We start from the raw sequence: 27,085 nt of genomic DNA, 5'->3' as shown, positions 1-27,085 counted from the left end.
GGGTATGAAGGAATGTTCTTCCTGTTTAGTAACCTGGCTGATGGGGCCACCTGACCTGGCTGTGGCCTCAGGCAAGTGACTTCACCTCTCTGAGCCCAGGTTTCCTCACTCTTGAACATGGGAGGTTGTGGCTTCCCCTATGGTTGTTGTGAAGGGGAGTTGACACTGGGCAGGCTGCTGGCTTCAGCTGCTACCCTGGGGACTGGGGGTGTGGCTTTCTGATGACAGCAGCTGGCTGGGCGATGTGGGCTGGTGTCCTCACAGGGTGGCTGTTGGGTGGGTGTGGGGCACCTGCCTGAGCAGGGCCTGGGGTCCTCCCCCGGACATGCTGTGACAGCAGGAGCTGGCCAGGGAGAGACTCAGCTGGGACACAGCACATGCGAGGGCCTGGGAGAGAGAAGCCAGAGTGACTGGAGCACAGGCGGAGCTAACCCAGGGCCTGTGGTCACGAGGCCATGAGGGGCCTCCAGGTCCGAGGGGCCGCTGAGGTCTTTAAGTACAAGCGTGTGTGTGTGTGTGTGTGTGTGTGTGTGTGTGTTTGTGTGTGTGTGTGTGTGTGTGTGTCATTGTGGAAATTGACTGTTGATCAGCTAACCAACCAGCCGAGCTCTGCGCCCTCTGTGGTGGGGACCTGTCCACCCGTCTGCTCAGGCGCTGTTTGGGGCCTTTGGCTGTGCCCTGGGGGCTTGTTCAGTGTCCCATTGAGGCCATTGAATCTGGGCTGTTGGGCCCGAGCTCATGGGGCAGAAGGGACGGAGAGGACGGAGCACTGGTTTCGAACTCACAGAGATCCACCTGCCTCTGCCTCCCGAGTGCTGGGATTAATGGGGTGTGCCACCAACACTCAGCTAACCAGTGCTCTCACTGCACCTTCTTCCTCTTCCTCTTCCTCCTCGTCCTCTTCCTTTTTCTTTCTTTCTTTCTTTTTTTTTGGAGACAGGGTTTCTCTGTGTAGTCCTCGCTGTCATCTGTAGACCGGGTTGACCTTGAACTCACAGAGATACACCTGCCTCTGCCTCCCAAGTGCTGGGACTAAAGGCATGCGCCACCACCATGGGCCTGCATGGCTGTTGCGCCACCACCACTGGGCCTGCATGGCTGTTTTTAACTCCCTTTCCATCTCCCTGGTGTCTGACACCAGTTTGACCTGGATTGGGCTGCAGGCCTCACCTCTGTCCCGGATTCTCAGATTTCTTACCAGGCAGGGACACAGCTGCAGAGATGAGGGGCCACATGAGGGCAAAGCGACCCTGGACGCCTAGCACGACTCCATCTCAGTGGGACACACTTCTGCGTTGCACCCTGTCCCTCCCCAGTTCTTTGACCAGCCCAGGCTTTGTACCCCACAGAAGGAAGTTACCTGATAGAATTAACACTAAGGTGTGCTAAAGCCATTTCCCTCTTCCAGGCTCTGAGGGGGTAGAGCTGCACCAGGTGCCCACAGAGATCTAGTAGTTTCTACCAGCAGGCTCAGCAGCAGCTTGGCATCCAGGCTGCCCTCCCCGGTACTGCCGGGCAGGTGCCTCTGTAGCCAGGAGTTGGGTGGGGTCATCAGACTTGGTTTTAAACCACTCCTGGTGACAGGCTCAAAGATCCATAGAGTGAAGGCGGTATCGTTCGTCTGAAGCGTGCAGAGTTGAGTCTCAGCATGGTAAAGCTGTCATTGTCCTCCACCACGGGTCACCGGGCACAGAACCGTGGCCAGCCTGGTTGATGGGTGCAGTCAGGGGTCTATGTGGTCAGTCCAGTGCCTGCCCTGCCTGGAGGCTGGGGCAGGTTCAGCATGTGACCAGATCCTGCCCAGGCAGGGTCAGCACAAGGCTGGGGACAGTCATGACAGACAGAGGCTGCTTGTGAGTACCAGGCACTAGGCTTCACGTGCCGGGAAGCCTGTCTGGCAGGCCTGGGGCTGTTTAATATTTACTGAGTCCTCCTGGAGCTGGTGACACATCCGCCCCCAGAGGCTGCTCCCAGCCCTGTGACAGCAGCCAGCGTGCAGCATGTAGCCTCATTTCAGCATCCAGGCTGCGCTGTGCCAGCCCTTGGAGCCACTGTCTTCAGAGGCTCAGAGACAGCGCTGGGCTTGGACCCTCAAGAGCCCCAGGGAGAGGGAAGGGGTGGCCGAGGGGCACAGCTTCGGGGCCTGTGGACCTCTGAAGTGAGCTGCAGCTCCACCCAGAGCCACCTCCCGCCTCACTGCCCTCTGGCTGCCTGGACTGTCTTCATCTGTCAGAAACCCACTTGTCCCCTTGTCTGCCGTGTGGCCTGTCAGTGCCTGAGATGGCAACTCTGTGGAGGGCCCGGTCCAAGAGGTGGGTGACGTGGGGGAGGGGGAGGGGAGGGGTGGGGGAGGGGGAGGGGAAGCGGGAGAAGGGGGTTTCCAAAAGCCATTCCAGTACAGTGTGAATGTCAGCACCAGAGACAAAGCAATGGTGACATCCCTGCCCTAGCCACTGCTGGGACAGCTGTCCCCTCCCTGCCCACTTGGCTTTTCTCTTCTCTCTCTTCTCTTCTCTTCTCTTCTCTTCTCTTCTCTTCTCTTCTCTTCTCTTCTCTCTCTTCTCTTCTCTTCTCTTCCCTTCCCTCCCCTCCCTTCCCCCCTCCTCTCCCCTCCCCTCCTCTCCCCTCTTCTCTCTCCTCTCCTCTCCTCTGCATCAGGCCCTATCTGATAGGCTTGCTCCAAACTTACCTCCTCAACTTTGGCACATATGTGGTGCCTGCTGTTTACCACACACTGCTTGGAGCAGAGCCTCCCTGGACCCCATTCCACAGAGAGACAACCGAAACCCAGAGAGACTCCATCACTTCCTTACCTAGGGCCACACAGCTTGGTCGTGGGACAGCCAGATCATGACCACACCAGCTGGCCTATATCTCTCAGGGTGGGCGTTTGTTTATTTCGTTACTGCTCTGTCCTGTCCTAGTCCCTGGAATAGTCGGCACCATCTAGTAAACGTCTGCTGAGGGACGGCCATGACACATCTCAGGGCAGCGTTCTTAACTCTGCTCTAGGAAACTGAGGCTGAGCGGGTTAAGTATCCAGAGCTGTGGCACTGGGGTTTGGACACAGGCTAAGTACAGACACAGGCTCCTGTGGGGTTTGGACAGGGACTGAGTACAGACACAGGCTCCTGTGGGGTTTGGACAGGGACTGAGTACAGACACAGGCTCCTGTGGGGTTTGGACAGGGATTGAGTACAGACATAGGCTCCTGTGGGGTTTGGACACAGCCTGAGTACAGACATAGGCTCCTGTGGGGTTTGGACAGGGACTGAGTACAGGTACAGGCTCCTGTGGGGTTTGGACACAGCCTGAGTACAGACATAGGCTCCTGTGGGGTTTGGACAGGGACTGAGTACAAACTCAGGCTCCTGTGGGGTTTGGACATGGACTGAGTACAGGTACAGGCTCCTGTGGGGTTTGGACACAGCCTGAGTACAGACACAGGCTCCTGTGGGGTTTGGACAGGGACTGAGTACAGCCATAGGCTCCTGTGGGGTTTGGACACAGCCTGAGTACAGACATAGGCTCCTGTGGGGTTTGGACACAGCCTGAGTACAGACTCAGGCTCCTGTGGATTGGTATGTGCTGGGTTGGTCCCCAAGCAGGGTGACAAGCAGGCCTGGCTTGAGTAAGCTGCCCGTCTGTGTTGTGTCTCCCACGTGTGGAATGCTCAGCATCTCACCCAGCCGGAACTAACCTAGTGGCTTTTCTCAGGGCTGAGGAAAGAGCAGAGCCATGGCCTGTGCCCCGCCCCTGCCTGCCTCATTAACCCTCACTCCTCTCCTCGAGAGGTAGACTGTGACCCTCAGGGACACTCAGACCACCAGGGGCTGCTCAGTGAGCGCCTATTGGATGGACACTCCCTGAGCTCCTGGTTTCTAAAAGTACGCTTGAGATGCTGAGGCAGGAGGACTGCTGTGAGCTTGAGGCCAGCCTGGGTGACGGAGAGACACTATCTAAAAAAGAAAGGACAATGAGAAAATGCTCAAGGACGTCAGAAAGACCCCTAGACAGGCCGTGTCTTCAGTGTGTGTGTGACTCCCAAAAGCCCAGGGTCAGTGAGCCCCAGAGGCAGAAGGCCATATGTATGCACTGCTAATAAATGAACCCAACGGTTTATTTTACAATTATGCAGATGGGCTCTCATGTGCCTGGGACTGGCCTTGAACTCTATGTTGCTAATGACTCCCTTGGACTCCCTAGCCTCCTACCTCTACCTCCCCACACTGAGATTAGAGACCTGTACCTCAGGCCTGGCTGTACCTTTGTTAAGGCAGGGTAGGCCTCCTAAGTTCCCGGTGTTGAGGAGGGGTTTGCAGTGTGACTGAGCAGTCTGTACTGAGTGACCACCCTGTGCGGCCTGTGCCCTGTGCCCCACCTCCTGCTGGGTCCTCCTGTTCCTGGAGCAGGGTTTGGAATGTGGCCCGTCCACCCTCCTGTCTCTGTCCTCTGGTCCCTGTGGCCGTAGCCTTCCCTGCGTCTGTGTGGCACACTGTTAGCTGAGCATCTGGGAACCGTGACTGGGATGCAGTTGTTCCCATCAGCTCACGTATAAAAAGCACCTGCTAATGACTGACCCACATGTGACAGTCACAGAACTATGGTCTCAGCTTCCCTGCTTTACAGGTGACAAAACAGAGGCCTGTGTGCATGCTAGCTAGCACCCAAGGAAGCTGTTTTAACTAAAGGCAGAAGCTTAAATGAGCTGTAACTGCTCAGACACCCACGGCCATGAGTGGCGGTTCTGAATGGGGATTGGGGTCTTCCCTTCCAGGCTGCCCAGGCCCATGCTTCTCTGCCCTCATGTTGCTTAGCCAATGGCGGCTCCCTTTCCCTAGCATGAAGGAAGGCTCCTGCCTCCTAGAGTGAATGGAGCTGTCTGTCCAGATGGGCTAATGGCTTCTTCCCTCTGGGAACCAACTTTGCGATTACGTTTTCTTTTCTTCTTCCTTCTTTCCTTCTTTCTTTCCTTCTTTCTTTCTTTCTTTCTTTCCTTCTTTCCTTCTTTCTTTCTTCCTTCCTTCCTTTCTTTCTTTCTTTCTTTCTTTCTTTCTTTCTTTCTTTCTTTCTTTCTTTCTTTCGTTCGTTCTTCGAGACGGGGTTTCTCTGTATTGTTTTGGAGGCTGTCCTGGAACTCACTCTGTAGATCAGGCTGGCCTCGAATTCACAGGGATCTGCCTGCCTCTGCCTTCGAAGTGCTAGGATTAAAGGTGTGCTTTTTCTTTTAAATTTCATTTATTCATATTTTTTATGTATGGTTGCTCTGCATGGATACCTGCAGGCCAGAAGAGGGCACCAGATCTCACTACAGATGGTTGTCAGCCACCATGTGGTTGCTGGGAATTGAACTCAGGACCTCTGGAAGAGCAGCAAGTGCTCTTAACCGCTGAGTCATCTCTCCAGCCCTGAGAACCAACTTTGTGGTGGTTCCAGACACACTTGCATCAGGTTTCTTCTAAGATTGTAGCCCTGAAGCTGCCACAGTGAAAACCACCAGGAAAAGTCTGAGGAGGCTGAAAGCAAAGCTGAAGGCAGCATGCCTAGTCCTCCAGCCTCTGGAGGGACAAGTGCACACGCACGCACACACACACACACACACACACACACACACACACACACACACACACACACACACGTGTGCAGACAGACACTCTGGCCACTGTCCTGACTGCTTTTGTCGCTGTGATAACAGATCCTCATCAAAAGCAATTCAGGGCAGAGAAGGCTTATTCTGCTCACAGCTGCAGGTCACAGGAGGGAAATCAAGGCAGGAACCAGAGGCAGCTGGTCACATGACTTCACAGTCACGAGCAGAGAGAAAGGAATGGGCACATGTTGACTGTTGGCTTCTCTACTCTTCCACGGTCCAGGGCCCAAACCTAGGGAATGGTGCCGCCCACTTCAGGCTGTGTCCTCCCACATCAGTGAAGGCCACCAAGACAGCATGTGCACTGACCAGCCTGGTCTGCACAAGCCCTCACTGAGACTCAGCTCCCTGGTGGCCATACATGATGTCACCTTGACAATTACCATCCCTACTACTTTCTTTCTCTAAAATCCACAAGTGAAAAAGCAGACCTGGGGGCTGTGTCTGGGGAGGTTAGAGCTGAGCAGGAAGCTGCATCCTGCAGGAGCCCAGGGGCTGCGATTCTCAGGGCTGCTTTGTGTGTCCCTGGAAGCTCCTCTCTCCTCTCTCTCCCTCTCCCTCCCTCCCTCCCTCCCTCCCTCCCTCCCTCCCTCCCTCCCTTCCTTCCTTCCTTTTCTTTTCTTTTTGAGACAGTGTTTCTCTGTGTGACAGCCTGGCTGTCCTAGAACTTACTTTGTAGTCCAGGCTGACCTCAAACTCACAGAGATCCGCCTGCCTCTGCTTCCTGAGGGCTGGGATTAAAGGCGTGCACCACCACCGCCCAGCAGGAGCTTGCTTCTAAGGTTTGTAACTGTCCTCTTCATCTTCAAACCCAGTCCTCCTATTTTCCAGATGGGGAAACTGAGGCTCCGAGAACCTCAGCTTTCTGAAGAGCACACAGTTTGGAGGTGATGGAAGTGGAGCCCAGCCAGCTGTCCTGACTCTCTGTCCCCTCCCACAGAAAGTCCATCAACAGGAACTCTGTGAGGTCACGGCTGCCCGCCAAGTCCTCCAAGGCTTACGGTACACTGCGCAAGGGCTCGCTCTGTCTGGACCCCCGGCCGCAGCAGGTGAAGAAGATCTTTGATGCTTTGAAGAGAGGCCTCAGGTGAGTAGGGAGAGACAGACGGACAGGCAGCAGTACTGAGCAGTATGTCAGGTGTAGGCAGAAAAGTCAGGCGTGGTTCTAAAGGGACTGCTCCACACCACCTCAGCCACAGCACAGCCACAGGACAGGAAGTAAGTCTCCTGGGGATAACGGGAAGGCCAGAGGCCTCCAACTTCAGGGACCCTAGGACAAGAGAAGCAGGGATGCAGAGTGACATCAGAGGGACAAAGGACAGAACTACAGGACCGTGTGAGCTGTGGAGGCCTTCGCTGCCCATCTTGAGAGAGCTGGGAGCCACAGAAGGTCCTGTGGGTCCTGTGGTGAGGGAGGAGGCGCCAGGCTTTCGGGCCTGGGCCTCAAGACCCATCCTCTGACGGTTATGAGCTGACGGTGGACTTGTATGTGGTGTTTGGGGGAGTGAGAAGGAGACAGGATCAGCTTGGGTCACATGGGGAAGCATGTGGGGCTTCAGGCTTGGGAAGGAGAGAGGGGAGAGGTGGCCCCAGAGACAATAGCAGGATTTGTCTTTATTCCGAGCAGAGGTAGATGTCACTGGGCTCCAGCTCTGTGAGTACGGAGTGTGGCCTGAAGGGGGCGCTGGTGTCCCAGCTAGGAGAGCCGCACAGGCCGAGTTAGAAGGAAAATGAACAAACCCATCTGTTGGGGCAGCTGATGTCACTGTCAGTCAGTAAGCTGACCTTGATAGGATAAACGGGGTGGGGGTGGGGTGGGTTCCACGCTGTGGATGTGGCAGGAACAGTCACAGGGGAAGGGACACACCTTGCCCCCACAGGACAGTGGCCTCTGGAGGCATTTCCCACACACAGTGACACCTAAGTCCCCAAATGTCAGAGTGGAGGGCACACCCCCTTCTCCACCCTCTCTAGAGACCGCCCTGACCTAGTCGACGCTGTGAAAGGAGCGGTTTTCAAAACTCTGGCTCTGACTTAGACAGTGCTCTCCAGAGAAGGAGAGGTTGAGGTTCCGAGAAAGTGCTAGCAGGCCCTGCTTGGGCTGTAGACCCTGCTGAGACAGGTGTGTGCCCTTCGCCTCAGGAGGGAAGGAACCTCGAGAAGGGCCGCCTGGCTCCCTGCTTCCTTGTTGCTTAACCCGGACACCACAAACCCCCGAAGCACCCTCCCTTCTTATCTGGAGCAGGGAGGAGGGGCAGGGCCCAGCCAATATGGTCAGATAGCCAGCTGCCTTGAATGAGCACTGTAAGAGGAGCCCAGCCCTGGGTTGTCACTTGGAAAGGGACTTTCCCTTCCCCCAGCCACAGGCTCGATTCTGCCACTCAACACTCCACCGACCTCCTCCTTCCTGGCCCTGGGTCCATGGCCTCATTTCCCTCCCCTGTCAGCTCTCTGTTTGTTCTGACATCTCTGCCCCCCCCACCCCCCAAACCCCACCCACCACGCCCTCCTCATCTTAGGCCTCCCTAGCCAGTTCCTCGCTGCCCGCAAGGATCCATGTGTGGCCGACCATCTTCACAACGTGCCTAGTCATGGTTAGACTGATTTATGGGGGTTTGGGGGTGACAGAGGAGAACCCCAGGCAGAGAGCTAGCCAACCCTTACGCTGGCCAGCTATCCCGTTCCTCCTATCTGCTCAGATCTCCGTCCGTTGCTCCACCCCCCCCACAACTCCCCACCCACTGTCTACCTTAGGGAACACCTGTGTGAGCAGCAGGCTGAGCTGGATTACCTGTGCGGACGCCACACAGACTCTCAGAGGAGCTCCAGGCTGGTGAGTGGCCGGGATGAAGATGGAGCTGCTCACAGTGGTCTCCATCTCAGGCCTGAGGTATCTGCAGTGAACTTTCTCACCTGGATTCTGGGAGGAGCGGTCAGACAGGTGACTGCAGAGGTGCGTGTGTGTCTGATGGCGCCATCCCTCAGGGTTTGGCCATCAGACACCAGATCCAGGCAGTTCATGTGACTCAGGAAAGTGATCATTTCTGTGTGTCATGGGCCCTGCTCCTGCCTCAAAGTGAGCCCGTATGTCATGGTGTCCAGGGTGATAGTTTTCTGTGGATAGCAGGGTGTGGGGTTCACAGACTGAGAGTTGTTGCTCAGTGTATCAAAAACCAAAATCAAACAGCAGAAAGACAGGATGCCCAGTTAAATCTGATCTCGGACAAGCAAAGACTCTGCTACTCTAGGTCTATGGCCCTGTGAGCTGTGTGCACCAGAAGCTTAAGTCCCCAGGAGGTGCCCTGTACTGTATCTCCCATAAGGGACCCCTGTCCCTGTCTCTGTCTCTGTGGCTCCGATGATCCCCTCTCACTCATCTTTAACTTAGGGTCAGAACCCGGGTCCCAAGTCAGGTCCCACTACCAGCCCTTACTAAGCCAATTAAAAGCCAAATAAAAAGAGGAAAGCAGAAAAAGGAGACTTATTCAATGTGTTAAGAAGAGGAAGGAACGGATCCAGAAACCCCAGAAGTCCACCAGTCTTTTAAAGTTTAAATAGAGGCAGGGATATAGACATCTAAGCGGCCCCAGCAAGGCGTGGTCCTGCCCACCACTGGGGACTTCAGTCTCATCCTGTAGAACCGTGTGGAATTTCCTGGGAAGACAAGTCCCCCACATCGGGCAGGAGTCCTTTTCCTTTCCCCTGCATGAACTTCCTGAGAGATTCCCATTTCTCTGGTATCTGTTGTTTCAATAGTTGAATAGACAGATTGGAAGACACACCTTAGACTGTCTTCATTTCTGCAAAGCAAATTATGTCACCTGCTGCTGTCTGGGGGAAGTGCCACCCAGCCTGTCTTGGTCACACGCCAGGAGCAAAGCTGGCATGTCTTGTCATAAACCCTGGGCTTCCCACGAGCTGTGTCCCCATGTCCCTCCTCCACATGCAGCCTTATGCAGGCCTTCAGTATGGGGTTGGGAGAATGGGAGGAAACGGTGGATTGTCCGGCTCCCACGGACTCGGAAGACTTGGGTGTCAGCAGGGTGGAAGGCCCCAGCCTCCTGTGGGTGTGCCTGGTGAGCTTGGTGCCTCCCTCTGTAGGCGACTGGGTGGTGGCCAGAATAGGGGGAGGGGAAAGGCACGTCTAAGATCCCATCCATTCCCAGTACCTCCTCACCCCAGGGAGTGCCACTGATTCCACAGCCTGCCCCTTCCCTGGGGTGTACAAGTCTCTCGGGCAGACAACGTATAAAGAGACCTGTCTCAACAGTCCCACTGCCTGATGCTAAGTGACACTGGCGTTGGGAAAGGGAAGGTCCCACAATGAGGACAGAATGCCCGGGCCCCACAGGGAGGGTTTTATGGTCTCTAAGAAGCCCAAATCAGAGTACCTCTTCAAAATCGCAGCTCCTTCCTAGCTCTTCATCTGGATTTTCTAAAAGATTTATTTATTTACTATGTATGCAGTGTTCTGTCTGCAAGTCAGAAGGGGACACCACATCTCGTTAGAGACAGTTGTGAACCACCATGTGGGTGAGCTCAGGTCCTGGGGAAGAGCAGTCAGTGCTCTTAACCACAGAGCCATCTCTCCAGCCCCACCTTATTTTTTGTTTTGTTTTTGTTTTTTATTTTGGTTTTACGAGACAGGGTTTCTCTGTATTGTTTTGGAGGCTGTCGGTCCAGCCCAGCCTTGAACTCACAGAGATCCGTCTGCCTCTGCCTCCCGAGTGCTGGGATTAAAGGCGTGTGCCACCACCACCCAGCGTCCACCTTATTTTTTAATGTTACATTTATTTATCGGTGAGAGGGAGGGGAGAAAGAGCAGCAATGCACTGTCCCAGTGCCCCTGTGTAGTCAGAGGACAACTGTGGGGGCCTAGATGTCGAACTCAGGTCATCAGGCTTGGCGGTAACTTCCTTTGCCCATGAGCCATCCGGCTGGCCCAGTGTTTCGTTTCTTAGCTGAAGTTTGACTTTTATGATCTTGCAGTCACTCATGTAGCTACTACTGCTCTCCTTGTCATGGCAGAATGCCCGGCACTAGTTTTGGCTCAAGGCATGGCATCAGGAGGGTGGGACAGCCCACTGCGTCTGTCCGTGGTCAGGAAACAGAGACATGGAAGTTGCTATTCAGCTGCTGTTTCCTTGCTGTGTAGCCCAGGACCCCAGCCTCTGGGACGCTACCACTCTCATCTAGGGTGGGTCTCCCCACTTCAACCACCCAGTCTTAGAAACTCCCTCCCGTCCAGAGGCAAACTGTCTTCAAGGCGATTCTAGACACAGGCTGTCATGTTGACCATTACAGTGACTGATGCCCATTTTACATGGGAAGAGAGGGGGCTCAGAGAGGTTGAAAACTTGCCTGGGGCACACGGGGAAATAGTGCCTGACCTAGAATTGGCTTGCCCACAATGCACACATATTTCCTGGGTGTCCATGACCATGAGCAGGGCAAGCTGCAGGCACTGGCGTCTGTCCTTGAAGCTCAGGCATCAGTGATGCGGGCTCTCCGGGACTCTGACACCCTTCCTCTGTGCAGGCTTTCTACTATGACCTGGACAAGGTGAGCCCGTGTCCCTGCATGGTCTCCAGAGTGGGTAAGACTGTCTGAGGTGGCCTTCCATCCCAGCTGCCCTTGGGCAGAACACTTGGGCTTCCTCTCATGTTTATAAACAGGGAAAAAGGCCTAACGTGAACCTCTCTGAGAACCGAGACCAGTGCTCTGATGCAGGGGAGGCGGTGGGGGGTTGGGAGCCTGGCAGCTTCCAAAGCAACTTTTCTTTTTTTGGGAGAAGCAAACACGCTTGGTAGAGAGACACATCCGGAAGGTGGAGTTCCACATCAGTAAGGTGGGTGTCTTGGGCATCACGGGGCATCATGGGGGGTGTCAAGGGGATTAATGGGGGCATCATGTAGGTGCCACGGGGAGTCATGTGGATATCTCTTGTGAGTCAGGGAGAGCCATGTGGTGTCACCGGACATCATGCGGGTAAGACAGGGCACGGTGGGGGTGTCATGAGGACGGTTGGGTGTCAGGCTGGGTGGTCACTGGTAGCTACAGAGTGGGTGGACAGTGTTACAGAGCTACAGTGACTGACAGGAGCTTAGTCCTGGGGTGGGGCTTGCCACTGGTCAGTACAGAGGGCTTGCTGCTTGGTCTTGGAACACTCCAACTGTCCCTATGTAGACAGGAAGGTAGAGGCTCAACCCACAGGGATGCGCCCACAGTCCCCTAGCAAGCCTGTTAGGCTTGCCTTCTCCTCCTCCCTCATCCTTCTTCTTCTGGAGACAGGGACTCACTGTGTAGCCCTGGCTATCCTGGAAGTCACAACACAGACCAGCCAGAACTTGAACTCACAGAGAACTGTTTGCCTCTCCTTCCTAAGTACTGGGATTAAAGCCATGCATCAACACTCTTAGCTTCCTTTAGGCTTTTCTTTTCTTTTCTTTCTCCCCTGGTTTCTCTGTATAACAGCTCTGGCTGTCCTGGAACTCACTTTGTAAACTAGGCTGGCATGGAACTCAGAGATCCGCCTGGCTCTGCCTCCCGAGTGCTGGGAGTAAAGGTGGGCACCACCATGCTCAGCTCGTTTGGGCTTTCTTAAAGTCAGTTTGCAAATGCTTCTATGAGCTCACCTTCCTCCCCAGACCCACAGGGTGGGCAGCTGTCATAGCTCACTTTGCATTCCACAGCCGGGACTCAGGCTGGTGGGCGACACAGTCACTAGCGTCTACTGTGCTAAGCGTGTGAGTGTCCTAGGTGCCGGGGTGTTAGGTGGTGGCTAAGGGCCATGAGTACCACAGGGCGAGGCTGGGTTAGGGGCAGTTCTTGGAGGGACAGATGGTGGGCAGGGGCTGTCCCTTGGAGTGGCCCACAGCCTGCGTGTCTGCTGCAGGTGGATGAGCTCTATGAAGGATATTGTATCCAGTGGCGTCTGCGAGATGGTGCCTCCAATATGCAGCGTGCCTTCAGCAACGGCACCCAGAGCCGCGCCTCCCGGGAGAGCCTGCAGGAGCTGGGTCGCAGCTTACAGGAGTGCATGGAGGTGGGCCAGCCCCGAAGTCTCTGCCCCAGCCCCTGGTCTGGGCTCCCAGTAGGCGCCGGGGCTGGCAAGTGACTGATCCACTTGCGGACCTTGCAGGACATGTGTCTCATAGAGGGGGCCTTGGAAGTTCACCTGGGCGAGTTCCATGTCAAGATGAAAGGTGAGCACCAGGCCAGGCCAGGCTTGGTATCGGTTCTTCCTAGCTGCCAGGAGAGCCTGCTGAGGGTGGGTGGTGCAGGCCAGAGCGCCAGGTTCTAGAGACCCAGCCCTGGCTGTTCACCTTGTGACAGGAGGTAGACTCATTGCCCTCCACTCTCTTGCCTGTCGGAGCCTCCAATCTTTCTCGTGTTTCCAGGCACACCCCTGTGCCCCGGGGTCCCCATGGTCCCTGGGCAGGGGTGGAGAGGAGACTAGCCCATTTCTGTGTTCCAGGCTTGGTGGGCTATGCACGCCTCTGTCCCGGAGACCAGTATGAGGTACAGCCAGGACGGTCCTGGGAGGGGGGCCCGGGCAGGCAGTGAGGGGATTCTCCTGGGGCTGCCTCTGCACCTCTTCCTGTACCTCACTCGCAGGTGCTCATGCGCCTGGGCCGTCAGCGGTGGCGGCTGAAGGGCCGGATAGAGCCAGATGACAGCCAGACCTGGGATGAGGAGGAGAAGGGCTTTGTGCCCACGGTGCATGAGAACCTGGAGATCAAGGTGGGGCAGGGCCCAGGGTGGGACCTGGCACCTGGGTGCTAGGCTCAGATGCCACCGTCCTGTCCCTCATGCCCAGGTGACTGAGCTCCGAGGCCTGAGCTCAGTGGTGGTGGGTGCTGTGACATGTGACATCGCCGACTTCTTCACAGCGAGGCCCCAGCTTGTGGTGGTGGACATCACTGAGTTGGGCACCATCAAGCTGCAGCTGGAGCTGCTGTGGAAGTGAGTGGTTGCCGTGTCACCCCTGTCCTCACCAAGGCCACCCCAGCTCCCAGTGCAGGGGGCCAGGTGTCCCCGGCTGCTCCCCAGGGGTCTGATGCACTCCAGACCTGCTCCCGCAGAGCCCTCTCTGTCCTTGCCCATCCTACCCCACAGCCAGGCTTGCCTGGCCTTACAGCGGGCCTGTCTCCTCCCCCATGCCTCCTGTGACCTTGAATTCTCACGTTTGGACACAGGACAGCACCATTGAGCCAGGACATTTCTAGGCACATTTTCTTGCTCAGTTCCTTAGGGGAACTCCCCTCTGCAAGCCTCCTCTTTACCATCCCGTTCCTTCCGGTCCTGGGCTGAACTGTCAGCTTGAGGCCCAGGCTCAGAACAGCCAGTGCTGGGTTTGGGGCTTCTTCCTGCAGAGTTTTTGTTGTCAGCACCTTGCATTTCCAGGGTGCCCCTGCCCTGCCCCCAGGGTGTCATGGCAGGGAAGGGAAGAGCTGAGAACATAGTCCAACCTAGTCACCTAGGATCCCTAGTAAGTGCATGCTACAACCCTAGACCAGTCACTCTTTTTCTTTCTAAAGATTTATTTATTTGTTATGTATACAGTGTTCTGTCTGCATTTATGCCTGCAGGCCAGAAGAGGGCATCATTACAGATGGTTGTGAGGCACCATGTGGTTGCTGGGAATCAAACTCAGGACCTCTGGAAGAGCAGTCAGTGCTCTTAACCTCTGAGCCATCTCTCCAGCCCCGACCAGTGACTCTTTAAGTCCCCGAGTCCTGCTGGCCACAGGTGCCCTTGGAGGGTGGAGGGGGTGTGCCTCTGGGCTCCAGGCCCTCATGGTACTTACCTCAGCTGATGGCTATGCTGCCTCCTTGGGTCTACCCTGAACCTTGCCCGCTATGCTATAAATGTAGCATGAACATCACTTCTAGCTGACATGAAGGCTTTTGGGATGAGAGAAAATGGGGTGAATTCAGTTCTGGCCCTGCTTACTGGAGGGGCCAATGGTCCATGCAAATGCCCTGTCTCAGAGCCATCATTTCATTCCATGTAAATAACCCAGCCACTCACCAGCCGGTGGGGTTGTGGGACGATAGCAGAGCTCTTACACACAAAGGTTACTTTGAAAGCCAAGGCAACTGGGTCCCATCTGAGTCCCTGTGGTCTCTATCTCCTCTGTAGCCCCTTGGACTCTGAGTGCAGGCTGGTGTCGCCCAGCCCCACTGGCAGGTTCTCCATAGGCAGCAGGAAGGGCTCCCTGTACACCTGGACACCACCTAGCACCCCCAGCTTCCGGGACAAATACTATCTGGTAAGCCGGTGTGTTCTCAGTAGGGTGAGATGCTCTGGGACTGGACAGTGAGGGGCCTGCTCGGGGCTCAGTCTCTGGGGCTACAGGGTTGTATGGCTCAATCTTCTGCTGCTTGAAGCCATGGGAACTGGGCTGAGTCTAGACCTGTGTGTGTGTGTGTGTGTGTGTATGTGTGTGTGTGTGTGTGTCCTCTGCCCAGACATGGTTGATTTAGAGCTCCCAGGAGTGTGATCTAGAGCCACGTACAAGAAAGCAACCTCCCCATCACCTCCAGGGCCAAGGTCCCCTTGGCGACAGGGCCACCATCTTTTCCTTGGGGGGGGTACTGAGAGGTGTGCACACAGGCACCCTCAGCATTTCTCTTGGTGATGTCCTTGGGATGTTCCCTCACTTACAGGGTCCATTCTTAACACCCCCCCACACTACTCCACACGTGACTGTGTGTTTACTCCACAGACATGGGGGTCACTTCAATGTGGTGCTGTGCCTGTCCACAGGTCACAAGCAGTCCTCAGCGAGAGTATCTCTCCTAAGCTTGCACCCACATCAGCACACAGGTGGGGAGATACAGAGCCTGGGCACAGAGACCAGAGCAGGTGGGAAGGGGACCACTGGAGCATTTGGGGTGTCCGGGGACATGTTCCCAGAGCATCTGAGTTGGGACCCTCAGTGTTGAGGGCATGTATGCGGTGTAGTTCGAGGCAGAGAGCATGGTCAGTGCAAAGGTCCTGAGGCAGGCACATGGCGAAGCCGGAACAATGACGTTGAGGCTACGGGGAGAGTTTGAGGACAGCTCTGGTGCCAGCTGCCTTGCCAGATCACCACCACCTGTGCACCTGGGCCCATAGGGTGTCAGCACAGTCCCGGGGTGGCTGCTGAGGTTGCTCTGTGTCCCCTCCCAGTCTGCCCTCCAGCAGCCAGTGCAGCAGGCCTTGCTGCTGGATGGGCCCAGGGCCACCTCCATCCTCGGCTACCTGTCTGACAGTGAGCTCCAGGGTCCCCGCCTGCGGAGCCGGAGCCAGGAGCTACTGGAGATGGACTCCTTCAGCTCTGAGGACCCCAGAGATACCGAGACCAGCACGTCGGCATCCACCTCAGATGTGGGGTTCCTGACCGTGCCTGTGGGACCCACGGCTTCCATAGAAGAGGGGACTAGGGAGGAGCCCCCACCCCTGGGCCTGCTGCCCAGCCTGGCTCACCCAGCTGGGGCTGTGCTTGCAGAACAGCCTGGCTGGAGGGACTTGGGAGGAGAGAGGGGGGCCCTGCTACAAGATGTCCCGGTCCAGAGCCCCACGATGCCACAGAACCGGAAGGGCCAGGAGGAGGAAGATGAGGGGGACGGAGTGGAGAGGCCTGTGCAGGAGGTCCTGGATCTGCTGCGGTCTGCTGACCCCACACAGCCCCAGCTCCGGGAGCTGGAGTACCAAGTCCTTGGCCTCAGGGACCGGCTGAAGGTATGCCCACCCTGCATGGGACAGCAGTACCACTTTGCTGCCGGCCTGAGGCCTGGGAGCAGGTGCAGGGCCCAGCCAGTCCACGTGAGCATCCCAGCCTCGCCCCTATGTGACCTGGGTGGGCGGAGCCTTTCTCGTCCACAGTCTCCTCACTTTCCAAGGCCCAGGAGAATACCAAGGGGAGGCCGGAGCGCACAGTGAGTCATTTGCTCCTCGTCCCATCAGAACCTGGCTTCACTGAGAATCTTCTGATGTGGGTGGGTGCTCAGGGCTGTAATTTAGGCTTCAGCTTTGGGCCGACAGAGCTGAATTCCCGGAAGGCTCTGCAGCTACCTGCCATCCTCATCTGTACGGCCACCCAGAACCTTCAGCCGCCACTCAGCCAGCGGACATTCTCTGGCCACCTGCAGGAGCTCTCAGAGCTGCTGGCCTGGACCGATGGCTTTGTTTCCATTTTTAAATATACAAAATGAAATTTAGACCACCCACTAATTTCTATAGGTGTTGAAGAGCCCATGCTTGGGGGTGACACATTTTCACTCAGAACTATCCGACGCAGACGTCTCCAAAAATCCTCTCTTACTATGATGCTGCTTTGTTTTGCTCATTCTCAGACTGAACCTCACAACATCAGCACAGCTGAGAGTGCCACTTCCCACGGTCCACCTAGCTCTTAAAGCAATCCACCCTGCCCCCCACCTTAAAAAGGCCCCACCCACTGCTCCAGGAACAAGAATTTGAGGACAAATGCCACCTTTATTTGTACTGTCCCAGTGTTTGTGTTTGAGTTGCAGTCACAGAGCTTCTGTTGCACTCCTGTATTTTGAAAAATCACACACACTCTGTATGACCCTGAATTACACAGTCATCCAAAACACCAAGAGACACTTCTCTTTTCTGGAAAACAGCTAAGGGCAATAAAAACAATGACAGGTCCCACCTTCAACTTGGATTTGAAAGGCAAGTCATCAAAGAGCACTCCTAGACTTCACTTCTAGACAAATGGTCTTGTCTTGCTAAGAGGCCCAGGCTGGCCTTGAACTCCAGATCCCCCTGCTTCAGCCCCCAGAGGCTAGAAGGATGGGTATGTGCCACCACATCTGGCTAACTTATGCACATTTATTACTATTTATGTATATGGTATTTGTGTGTACGCACATACATGTGTCAGGCGTTCGAGGCCAGGTGAGGGCATCAGATCCTCTGGAGCTGGACTTACAGATGGTTGTGAGCCACCATATATGTACTGGGAATCGAACCCAGGTCCTCTGCAAGAACAGCCAGTGCTTTTAACCACTGCACCATCTCTCCAGCCTCACACACATTTATAGATGCACGTGTATACAGCTACACACACACACACACACACACACACACACTCGCACGCCTGGGCACACAGTCATCCTCTCCCTCATTCTGAAACTCACATACTTTTGAAGACTCATGTTTAGCCCTGGGAAGGATGAGCGGGCTCTGCTGCTGTCGTTTTCTGAGGGAAAAAATTCCAAGTCACCCAATGTGTGCAGCTTGGGCTGAGGGCGGCTGAATGGCTCTGCCTCCCCGCACCTGCCATCCTTTCCCTAGTCACCGTCACACGCTCGGCCACCTGTGCCGTCTGTCAGGACTTCTGCTGTGTAGGGCTGGCTGTTCGTGGGCTCACAGTCCCACACAAGCCCTGGCGTGTCTGGTGGTAAAAACCCGAGATTGTTAGATGGGTCTCCTTCAGGCGGGAGGTGCCGAGCACCCGCAGGAGCCCAAGGGTAATGCCACAGCAGCACCTATTAAACAAGCTGTCTTTAGGGCTGGGGAGGCCATTCACTCGGCAGCGTACTTGCTGTGCAAACGTTGATGCCCTGAGTCCTCACCCCCAGGACCCACATAAAGAAAAGTCAGGCTTGACGGCAGGCACAAGCACTTCAGCTGGGGAATTGGAGACTGGAAGCTTCCTGGGGCTCAATGGTCAGTGTAGCCCAATTGGCAAACTCCAGGTCCCAGTAGGAGGGACCTCAAAAGCAAACACATTAAAAAAAAAATCCGGCCAGGCGTTGGTGGCACACACCTTTAATCCCAGCACTTAGGAGGCAGAGGCAGGTGGATCTCTGTGAGTTCGAGGCCAGCCAGGTCTACACAGTTAGTTCCAGGACGGCCTCCAAAGCTACAGAGAAACCCTGTCTCTGAAAAAAATGCAATGAAACAAGATGGACAGTTCTTGAGGCATGACACCCATGCATGGCCTCTCTGCACACACAAGCACACATGTACAATATGCACCCCCCACACACACACTGGAAAAATAAACAGTTTTTAAACAGAGGCACACACATGGGCCTTGTACTTGCTCTCTGGGAGTGTCCAATGTGGCCTAGGGGCCATGGCTCAGTGTTTGCTAATTTGCTGACATAACTACCTCAGTTGATAAGAGCCCACCTTGTCCATCCGTGTCTGTGCACATACATGCACACATGTGCTTGCGGAGTTTTGCTTTAGTGGAAGTAAAGTCTTCATGGTCAGGTCTGTTACTTCGTTGTGGCTGCTTTCGTTTTGTTTCGTTTTGTCTGGGGGCTCAGCTTCGAACACCCATTTCAGGTTTGCAGTCTTGCCAGGCTAGGTTTGGGGTGTGGTTGGTGCGGACTGAGGCCTGGCTACTGGATTGCAGAGGGACCCGGGCCTGCAGGCAGAGGTCTCTGGATGACTTGAGCGGTGGCAGGTCGTGGTTCCCACGTGCCTCTTCATTGACAGCCCACCCATCACCTCTGAATCTCCTTAGCGTGACCGTCAGCATGAGTACAGGGCAGTTTCTAGATTTGCTGAGAAACGAGCCACTGAGTCATTGGGCAGGTGTCAGCCGGGATGCAGTGGCGCCTCCTTGTGGAGGAAGTCCTGCCCTGCATGTTCCACACCTGGGCCTCTCTCCCTGCGGTTTGTCCCATGGCTGTAGGGGACAAACAGGTGAAGACTTTCGAGTCTGTCTCTCTGGTGACCTTCCTTTGTCTCAGGCCATGTTGGGGGGCACTGGAAGTGCCACCTTGCAGGCTCCGTCTGCTGGGCTGGCCTGTGCTGGGGCTGCCACATCCTGGAGGGCAAGGCCCTCATTCTGGTGCTTGTCCACAGCCCCGAGGGGTGCAGCTGGAGCCCGCGTCAGTGCAGAGCCTGATGGACTGTATCCTTGAGAGCTTTGCCTTTCTTAACGCCGACCTCGCCAGCGACGAGCTGTCCCTGTTTGGGGGCTCTCAGGCTCCTGAGTGAGTGCACACCACGCGGGGACATCTCTGGGCCGCTGTGGCTTCACGCTAGTCTCCAGTCCTTGTCCCCGCCACCTGTGGCTTTACTGTGCATGCTGCCTCTCTCCAATCACTGTCCCCGCATAGCAAGGCGTCATGACCACTGTGGGGACCTCGGGCAGTAACAGCAGCACACAACAAAACCCTGACCTTGACCTCAGCGGCTGACCAACCTCCCTAGTGACTGCCCTGCCCAGAGCTCTCTGGAGGCCCATCCACCCTTCTTACTACCTACCCTGGTGGCCCAGGGCTACTTCTGTCCCCAGACCCCAGCATTGCAGAAGGGACAGTCTCCATTTCTTCCTCTCATCCAGTGGTTCCCCAAGTGTGACGAGCCAGTTGGCCCTCGGTGGGGTTCAGCTCTGCCCTGTGAGCCATGCTATCCCCCCCTGAGTCTGGGCTTCCTGCCCATTTCACAGAAGAGCAAAATGAGGCTCTGGACACCCTGCCCTCCACACCTGTGTGACTTCAGCCAACTTTCTCCCCCTTCCCTCCAATGAACCCTGTACCTGGGGCCCAACTCTCTCATCTGGAGCTCCGGGATGGGGTGGGGGTGGGGCCAGGGCAGGGGTCCCTTTGCTAACCCAATGGTCACTCAGTTCTTTTGTCTCCTCAGGAGGGACAGCCCCCCGCCCCCTCAGCCATCACTGAAGGTGTCACCCAGCGAGCTCACTGCTGGAGCCCCTGAGCTGGACACGTTGCTCACTGCCCACCTTCGAGTCTGCAAGGCCTTGCTTCAGGTGTCTGGGTGGGGCCTGGCCTGGGTGGGGCCTGGGTTCAAAGGTGGCAAAAAGTCCACTGTCAGGTAAAAGGGGGCCACCCTGAGAGCCAATGCCATGAAGTTCTGTGGCAGGAGGGGAGGAACCATGTGGGTCTCAGGGAGCCAAGCTTTGAACCAAGTGGGCCGTTCAGGTGTACATGCCATACCAGTCCAAACTGGCTCAACCATAGGGCGCATCCAAGGTGGGGTTCAGGCTACACCACTCCCAGGGGTCCAAGTGCTATGAGATGAGCCTGGCACTCTTCCCACTGCCTTGTGACATGGGTGGGTTGACCCCGGGGACTCAGCTTATTGAAGAGGAGGATGCTTAGGTCATAGTCTGGAAGCCACATCTAGGACAGGGCAGTCGGATCATCCGGGAGCCGACACGTGTGAGACAGACTAACCTGAGTATCCCGGCTGATTCTAGAAGCTGGCCACCCCTAATCTGTCGAGGATGGTCCAGGACTGCCTCCTAGAGGAAGCAGAGCAACAAAGGCAGGTTCTGGAAGTGCTTTCCGACCTTGACTTTGAGCAGGTCAGCAAGGCCAGGTCGGTTGAAGAGAGTAAGTAGCAACCAGCCACAAGCCCAAGGCCTCGCCCCTCTGTCCACTGATGGCGTATTATGTGGGCTTGCACACCTGTGTCTCTGTATGCTGGGGAGGCTGCTGCCTGGGTCACTGAAGCCATTCCTCCCACACCCTGGTGTCTCTCCAAGGAGCAATGGCTTTCACCTCAGTTCTTTGTCTCCCCTTGTGGACCTCTCTGGAAGTCCAGCTTCCTATTCCTAGTCCATTAGGGTGGCTGTGAGAGAGGCTGACCTTATGAGTGGGGACATGGAAGGTGTCTGAAACCAACACTTCCCGTGGAGTGACACAGTCCTGACAGGAGGCCCTCGGGGTTTCCGGCCGCCCCTGCCCGAGCTGCTGAGCAGCTGTTCTCTCTCAGTCATCCCACAGGTTCCTCACAGGAAGGGTGGCCTGGCACTGTGGCGAGGCTGCACACAGCCTGGAGGAGTCCTGGCTTGCCCTGCCTCCACACTCCTCAGCCAGCTCAAGAAGATGTTCCTGCATCGAGTCCGAGGGAAGTACCCAGGCCAGCTGGAAATAGGTAGCGTCCTCCGTGCCTGCCCTGTCACAGGAACGGTGACGCTGCCCGTGCTTGCCCTGTCACAGGAACAGTGACGCTGCAACTGGGGTCTTCACTGCTCTGCCCCCTGGGAAAGCAGGCTGAGTCCCTGTGCCTCCCACCAAGCCTTGGGAGGTTGTTAGAGGAGGGTGTGCAGGCAGAGCCATCCAGGTGTCCTGAAAGCAGGCTGAGCCCTTCCTGAGGGCAGCTGTAGCGTTTCCCTGAGGAGCACATGAAGGGTGGAGCTCCAGACGGGGACATGTGAAGTCTGACAGTTCTTCCCATTGTCTGGGCGGCTTGCTGTCATCTGATTCCAGGGCTCTGGCTCCAGGACTCAGAGTTAACTGGCTAACAGTACATTTCTCTTCTCTGTCAGTTAAAGGATTAAGACAGGAAAACAGCCTAGAGCTGAGGACTTTATTTGCCAGAGCTACCAACTCCTGAAGTAGAGAAGGCTCTAGAAGCCCCAGTCTGCAGACTCTAAAGAGCCTCCCTGGGATCCTTTCCCAGAGTCCCTTTTAGCTGACACAAACCTGTTCATTGAGAGTCCAGATGAGACCTCAGCTCAGTCATGGCCCTTCCCTCCGCCAGTGTGTCGCAGGCTCCTGGAGCAGGTGGTCGGCTGTGGTGGGCTCTTGGCCACAGCAGGGCTCCAGGAAGAGCAGATGGTCACCTGGTTCCAGTTCCACAGCTATCTGCAGCGGCAGAGTGTCTCTGACCTAGAGAAACACCTCACCCAGCTCTCCAAGGAAGGTAGGGCCTGGCCACGGCCATGGCACGGAAGAAGGCGAGTTACGGCACACCCTGGGGCTTTGTCCCTTCTGGCTCAGGCTATGATTCGGATGGCATGCAGATTTCTCTCCACCCATAACAGCTGTGGAAGGGAAGTAAAAAGACCAGAGCAGCCCCAGGGGGAGGAGGTGGGAGCTGGGAACTGCGCTTCGGGTTTCTTTTTGAGTCAGGGTCTCCCTATGCAGCCTAGACTGACTTCAAACTCTCCATCCTCCTGCCTCAGCCTCCCAAGTACTGGGATTACAGGTGTTTACCACTTCGCCCAGGCTGACTAGTGGTTCTGTTCGTTTTCAGGGTGTGTCTGACCCACTTCTGTCTAAAGTGTCTGTCGGGACATGGTGATGCCCCTCCGTCCTGGAGTTGCCACTGTGGCTATGGTAGCCGAGCCCCCCCCCCCCCACTGATGGTCCCTGCCGCTCTCTTTTCCAGTTACTCTCATCGAGGAGTTGCAGTGTGCAGGCCCAGCCAAGGCCCTGAGGAAGCTGCACGGGAAACGTCTGGGCCAGCTGCAGCCCCTGCCCCAGACTCTCCAAGCTTGGGCATTGCTGCAGCTGGATGGACCCCCGAGGGTGTGCAGGGCTGCCAGAGCACGCCTGGCCAGCGCGGCCAGGAACAGGCGCTTCCGGGAGAAGGTGCGGTGCGCACACGGGCATTCTGGGGTGACGGGGCACACACAGCAGACTGGAGGATAAGTGCCTGAAGAAGCCTGAACCTGGAACTGGAACCACAAGGGTGGAGTCTCAGCCCTCCTAACACCGGGGCCCTTAGACGGCTCCTTGTGCCGTGGTGACCCCAACCCTAAAATCACCTAATCGCTACTTCACACCTGTCATTTTGCTACTGTTGAGTTAGTTGTAATGTAAATATCTAATATGTGACCCCAGAGGGGGTTGAGACCAACAGGATAAGGGATATACCCAACACCAGCTCACACCCTGCGCATGTATATATGTATGTATGCATTTATTTATTGATTGATTGATTGACTGTGAGTGCTGGAGGTCAGAGGGCAACCTGAGGGAGTCACTTTTCTCCCTCTACAACATGGGTTCCAGGGTTGAAATTCAGGTGGGGCTGGGGTAATGATAAACGCCTTTAATCCCAGCACCTGGGAGACAGAGGCAGGTGAATCGCTGTGAGTTCGAGGCCAGCCTGGTCTATAGAGTGTGTTCTAGGACAGAGAATCCTGTCTTGGAAAACAAAACCAAGAAAGCTTTGCAGGGTTCATTTACTAAGCCAGCTAGTAAACAATCTTCTGTTAGCCCACCTCTTGACAATACACCTGGACAAAGATTGACAGGTCTCACCCCACTGCAGCATCTGCAGTGTGTTTGACCCAGCTGGGGACCTGCCTGCCCTGACCTCTGTCCAATGCTGGTGTCTTCCCTCAGGCTCTGCTGTACTACACCAACGCCTTAAACGACAGTGATGCCAAGCTCCAGCAGGCGGCGTGCATGGCGCTGCAGCAGCTTGGGGTGAGTCTACCATCTTCCCTAGCGGTGAGCGCTGCAGCAGCAGCAGCTTCAAAATGCTTTCACTGGAACGGACAGGAATGGTAGACTGGTAGAGGGTGTCACCAGCAGCCAGAGGACACTAGTAACAGCCAGCCCCCAGACTCTAACAGCAGAGGTCCCCACACCAAGGGACTCCCTGCCCAGTTCAGCATGTTTTAACTACGTAAATGAGAAAAAGACAAAATAGGGAAATATGAAAGCTGCCTGTCACCCCAACCCCAACCCTCAGAAGTGACTGGCTACCTCTGACACATTTCCTTTTTGCTTCCAGGGACATGAGCACCCTGAAGAATTGCTATTAAACATGACTTTACAGTGCGCCAAGGCCTATGTGCCTACAAGCATGAGGGACTGAGTGGAATCCCCAGAATTCCAGAAAAAAGTCCCAAGTGGCAGCACAGGCTTGCGATTCAAGTGCGGGGAAGGTAGAAGCAGGGAATTCCGGGTCAGCTGGTCAGCAGGGAATTCTGGGTCAGCTGGTCAGCAGGGAATTCCGGGTAAGCTGGTCAGCCAGCCACTGTCGCTTATTTGTGAGCTCCAGGCTAGGAGAGACCCTGTCTTAAAACATGGTGTGGATGGCACCCGCACACTCTCATTTTGTTCACAATGTGTGTGGAGGTGTGCTGTGTATGTGCGCACATGCGTACTCTTCACAGTCACAGAAAAATGCAGTTTTCATGCATTGGGGGCAAAGAACAGCCAGGTGTGGTGGCACACACCCGTGACCCACTGTGACCCACGGCTAGCCTTGGCTTCATAGTGAGACCCTGTCTCATAACAAACAAACAAACAAACACCCCATGCATGCCACATCAGCACTTTTGTAAATAAGGTTTTATGAAAAGCCACACTGGGTTCCTGATCATCTTGCTGGACTAGATGACAAAGGTTGCTTCAGGGCCGGTGAACCATGCCTTCCCTACACTCCCTGCACTCTGGCGGTGGAGGTGAGGGGATCGTGTTAGTTCATCTACACCCATGCTGGGGATCCACCTTGTATAACCCTGTTGTCCACTTTGCATGGGAATTGGCTCAACACAGAGGAAACCTACCACCTCCCCTCGCTCACGGCTGCCCCAGGAGGTCCTGTGGGACAGCTGTTTGTGGATGTGTGGCAGTCAGGCCCTGGTTCTCCAGGGAGGACAGTCAGCGCTCAGCCAGTCCCAGAAGGCATCTGGGTTTGTTAGATAGTGTCGACAGACAAGCTCATGGCAAGGCCTGCACTGGGGTGTGGGAGAGACTTCCAACGGTGTGGCTGAAGGACCTGAGGCAAAGGAGGAAGCCGGAAGGCCCTAGAGAAAGGCAGACAAGGCCCCAGGAACCATGCCAGGGTCAGGATGGCAGTTAGGTCTGTCTGCTGCTTGACGAGCCCTTCTTCCTGACCTCACAGGGTAGCGAGAGTGTTGAGCAGATCGCCAGTCTGTGTGGGTCTGACCTGGAGGCCGTGCGAGCGGCAGCGCGGGAGGCAACGTTGTCGTTTGGTAAAGTGCAGCCCGCGGGCGGGGTCCCAGGGTCCCCTGGGAGACGGTGAGAAGAGACCACCTCCGATGTCAATACCGGGCTGCTGGGGACCCTGCTGCCAGCCCCCTGTGCTTTGTAGTCCCTGCTCAGTAGAGTCCCTTCACAGCAGGGTGACAGTCAGGGCGTAACCTTTTTATGCTTTGTTTACGATCCTTGGCAAATGGAAGGCAGGGGCAGAGCCAGGCCAGTGCCCAGGAGGCCTCAGACAGAGAAGGCTGTTCTGGCTGTGAACAGTCTTCAGTCAACAGCAGGGGCAGGAGACTCCCCCACCACTACTGCCCTGCCTCTCTAGAGATCCGAGACCCGGCACAAAGCGGAATAGTGACAGGCACCGCTGTGTTCCAGGTGAGAAAGGCCGCCTAGCTTTTGAGAAGATGGACAAACTCCAGTCAGAACAAGACATCTACCAGGAAGCAGATGTTGAAATCACAATTTTCTAAGAAGCTATGGCACGGCCAGTGAGCTCCAATACAGCACCTCTCTTCCTCGAAGCTGCCCAGCTTCCATAGTGCCCACGTCTTGGGTGGAGCACCCTAGGCACTCCCTCACAAGTATGAGCTGCTCAGGATGGCTGCCTGAGACTTGACTCAGTACCCAGCCCAAGGGCACAGTGGTGTACTCAGAGCAGGAAGAAGTGGCGTGTGTGGCCTCCCCCAAATGCTGCTTTTGCCTGTTGTGCCTTCCTGGGGTGCAGTGTCAGGGGTAGCTAGCACTGGCTGAGACCAAGGGTCTAAGACAAAGTGAGGTTCGAAACAGACACATTTGGAATGTGAGTTCCCCACACACGCTGAACTGAGGCAGAACGGGTCTGATAAACATGGGCTGAGACCGATAGCCGGTGGCGGGCCCACTTCTGACACATGACAACCTGTGGCCATTAGATGAATTGCTTCAAAAGCCAGAGCTGAGGTGAAGTCCACTGAGGTAGCTATGGAGGCACACGAAGTGTTTCCACCGCAGTAGGAAACCATTCAAAACCATGCGTCTGAGATGTCCACAAGGAGTGGGGTGACTCTCGGGGCTGACTTAAGACGCAGCAGTTAGAGTCATGTGGACGTGTGTGCTGACTTATCTTGGTTATTTATTTGCCTCATTCATGTCCATTTTCTGAAATCTCAATTAAAAACTGCTCAAGTACATAAGGTTGTGTCCATATAGCCACACAGGAGAGGGTGGCCAAGGCCCATCGGGGATCCTGCCCACACTCCTCTGGGGATACTCTGAAGACACCCCAGGCCTTTGCCAAGCCTTTACCTCACTGGATTTGTCCCAGTTACACATCATGCTGATGTGACCTGTGAAAGTTCAGACACCACCTTCCATAGCCGAAGCTTTCAGTCGGACTGTAGACACGGCACTTCCATGGTTCTCTGGCTCCTGGACCACAGTGGGGACCACTAACTGCACAAGCAGTGGGAATCCCTGAGAGGTTCAGGGCTGTGCTTGCTCTCTGTAGACCAGGCTGGCCTCGAACTCGAGATCCGCCTGCCTCTGCCTTTCTGAGTGCTGGGGTTGGAGGTGTGAGCCGCCACTGTAGGGCTGTGCTGCCTACTACATCCGTCACTGCAAAGTCTGACGCGAATTTGAAACAGTCACCTGGGGACCCCACATGCTTAGTCTTGCACACCAAAGGGAGGTCACGCTACTTTTGGGGTCTTATTTCCATTTCTGTCAAGTATACATAAATGTGACTTCATGGATGTCCTGAGAT

The 27,085-nt window shown here is 55.6% G+C and overlaps 1 protein-coding gene across 3 annotated transcripts in view; it reads left to right on the top strand.

The window, feature by feature from the left end:
• Positions 1-26,513, top strand: part of Ripor3 (RIPOR family member 3) — a 74,431-nt gene extending 47,918 nt beyond the window's left edge. For 2 of the 3 annotated variants that reach the window (XM_005074429.4, XM_040733109.1), the window contains exons 3-22: positions 6,591-6,737; positions 8,405-8,483; positions 11,189-11,212; positions 11,445-11,498; positions 12,546-12,695; positions 12,792-12,855; positions 13,128-13,171; positions 13,268-13,393; positions 13,470-13,615; positions 14,795-14,924; positions 15,827-16,378; positions 19,490-19,620; positions 20,276-20,399; positions 20,850-20,985; positions 21,368-21,529; positions 22,139-22,300; positions 22,769-22,971; positions 23,731-23,814; positions 25,244-25,334; positions 25,720-26,513. In XM_005074429.4, the coding sequence (XP_005074486.1) occupies positions 6,591-6,737; positions 8,405-8,483; positions 11,189-11,212; positions 11,445-11,498; positions 12,546-12,695; positions 12,792-12,855; positions 13,128-13,171; positions 13,268-13,393; positions 13,470-13,615; positions 14,795-14,924; positions 15,827-16,378; positions 19,490-19,620; positions 20,276-20,399; positions 20,850-20,985; positions 21,368-21,529; positions 22,139-22,300; positions 22,769-22,971; positions 23,731-23,814; positions 25,244-25,334; positions 25,720-25,814 (2,704 nt within the window). In that variant the 3' untranslated portion in view covers positions 25,815-26,513. Of the gene's footprint in view, positions 1-1,986; positions 2,313-6,590; positions 6,738-8,404; positions 8,484-11,188; positions 11,213-11,444; positions 11,499-12,545; positions 12,696-12,791; positions 12,856-13,127; positions 13,172-13,267; positions 13,394-13,469; positions 13,616-14,794; positions 14,925-15,826; positions 16,379-19,489; positions 19,621-20,275; positions 20,400-20,849; positions 20,986-21,367; positions 21,530-22,138; positions 22,301-22,768; positions 22,972-23,730; positions 23,815-25,243; positions 25,335-25,719 lie in introns of those variants that run through there. The other variant, XM_040733110.1, reaches the window with a different exon arrangement.
• Positions 26,514-27,085: the final 572 nt, after the last annotated feature.

Source organism: Mesocricetus auratus, unplaced genomic scaffold (genome assembly GCF_017639785.1).
Source record: "Mesocricetus auratus isolate SY011 unplaced genomic scaffold, BCM_Maur_2.0 Super-Scaffold_100028, whole genome shotgun sequence".
In the NCBI taxonomy this organism is placed as follows: Eukaryota; Metazoa; Chordata; class Mammalia; order Rodentia; family Cricetidae; genus Mesocricetus; species Mesocricetus auratus.
This window is presented reverse-complemented; position numbering and strand designations above follow the sequence as displayed.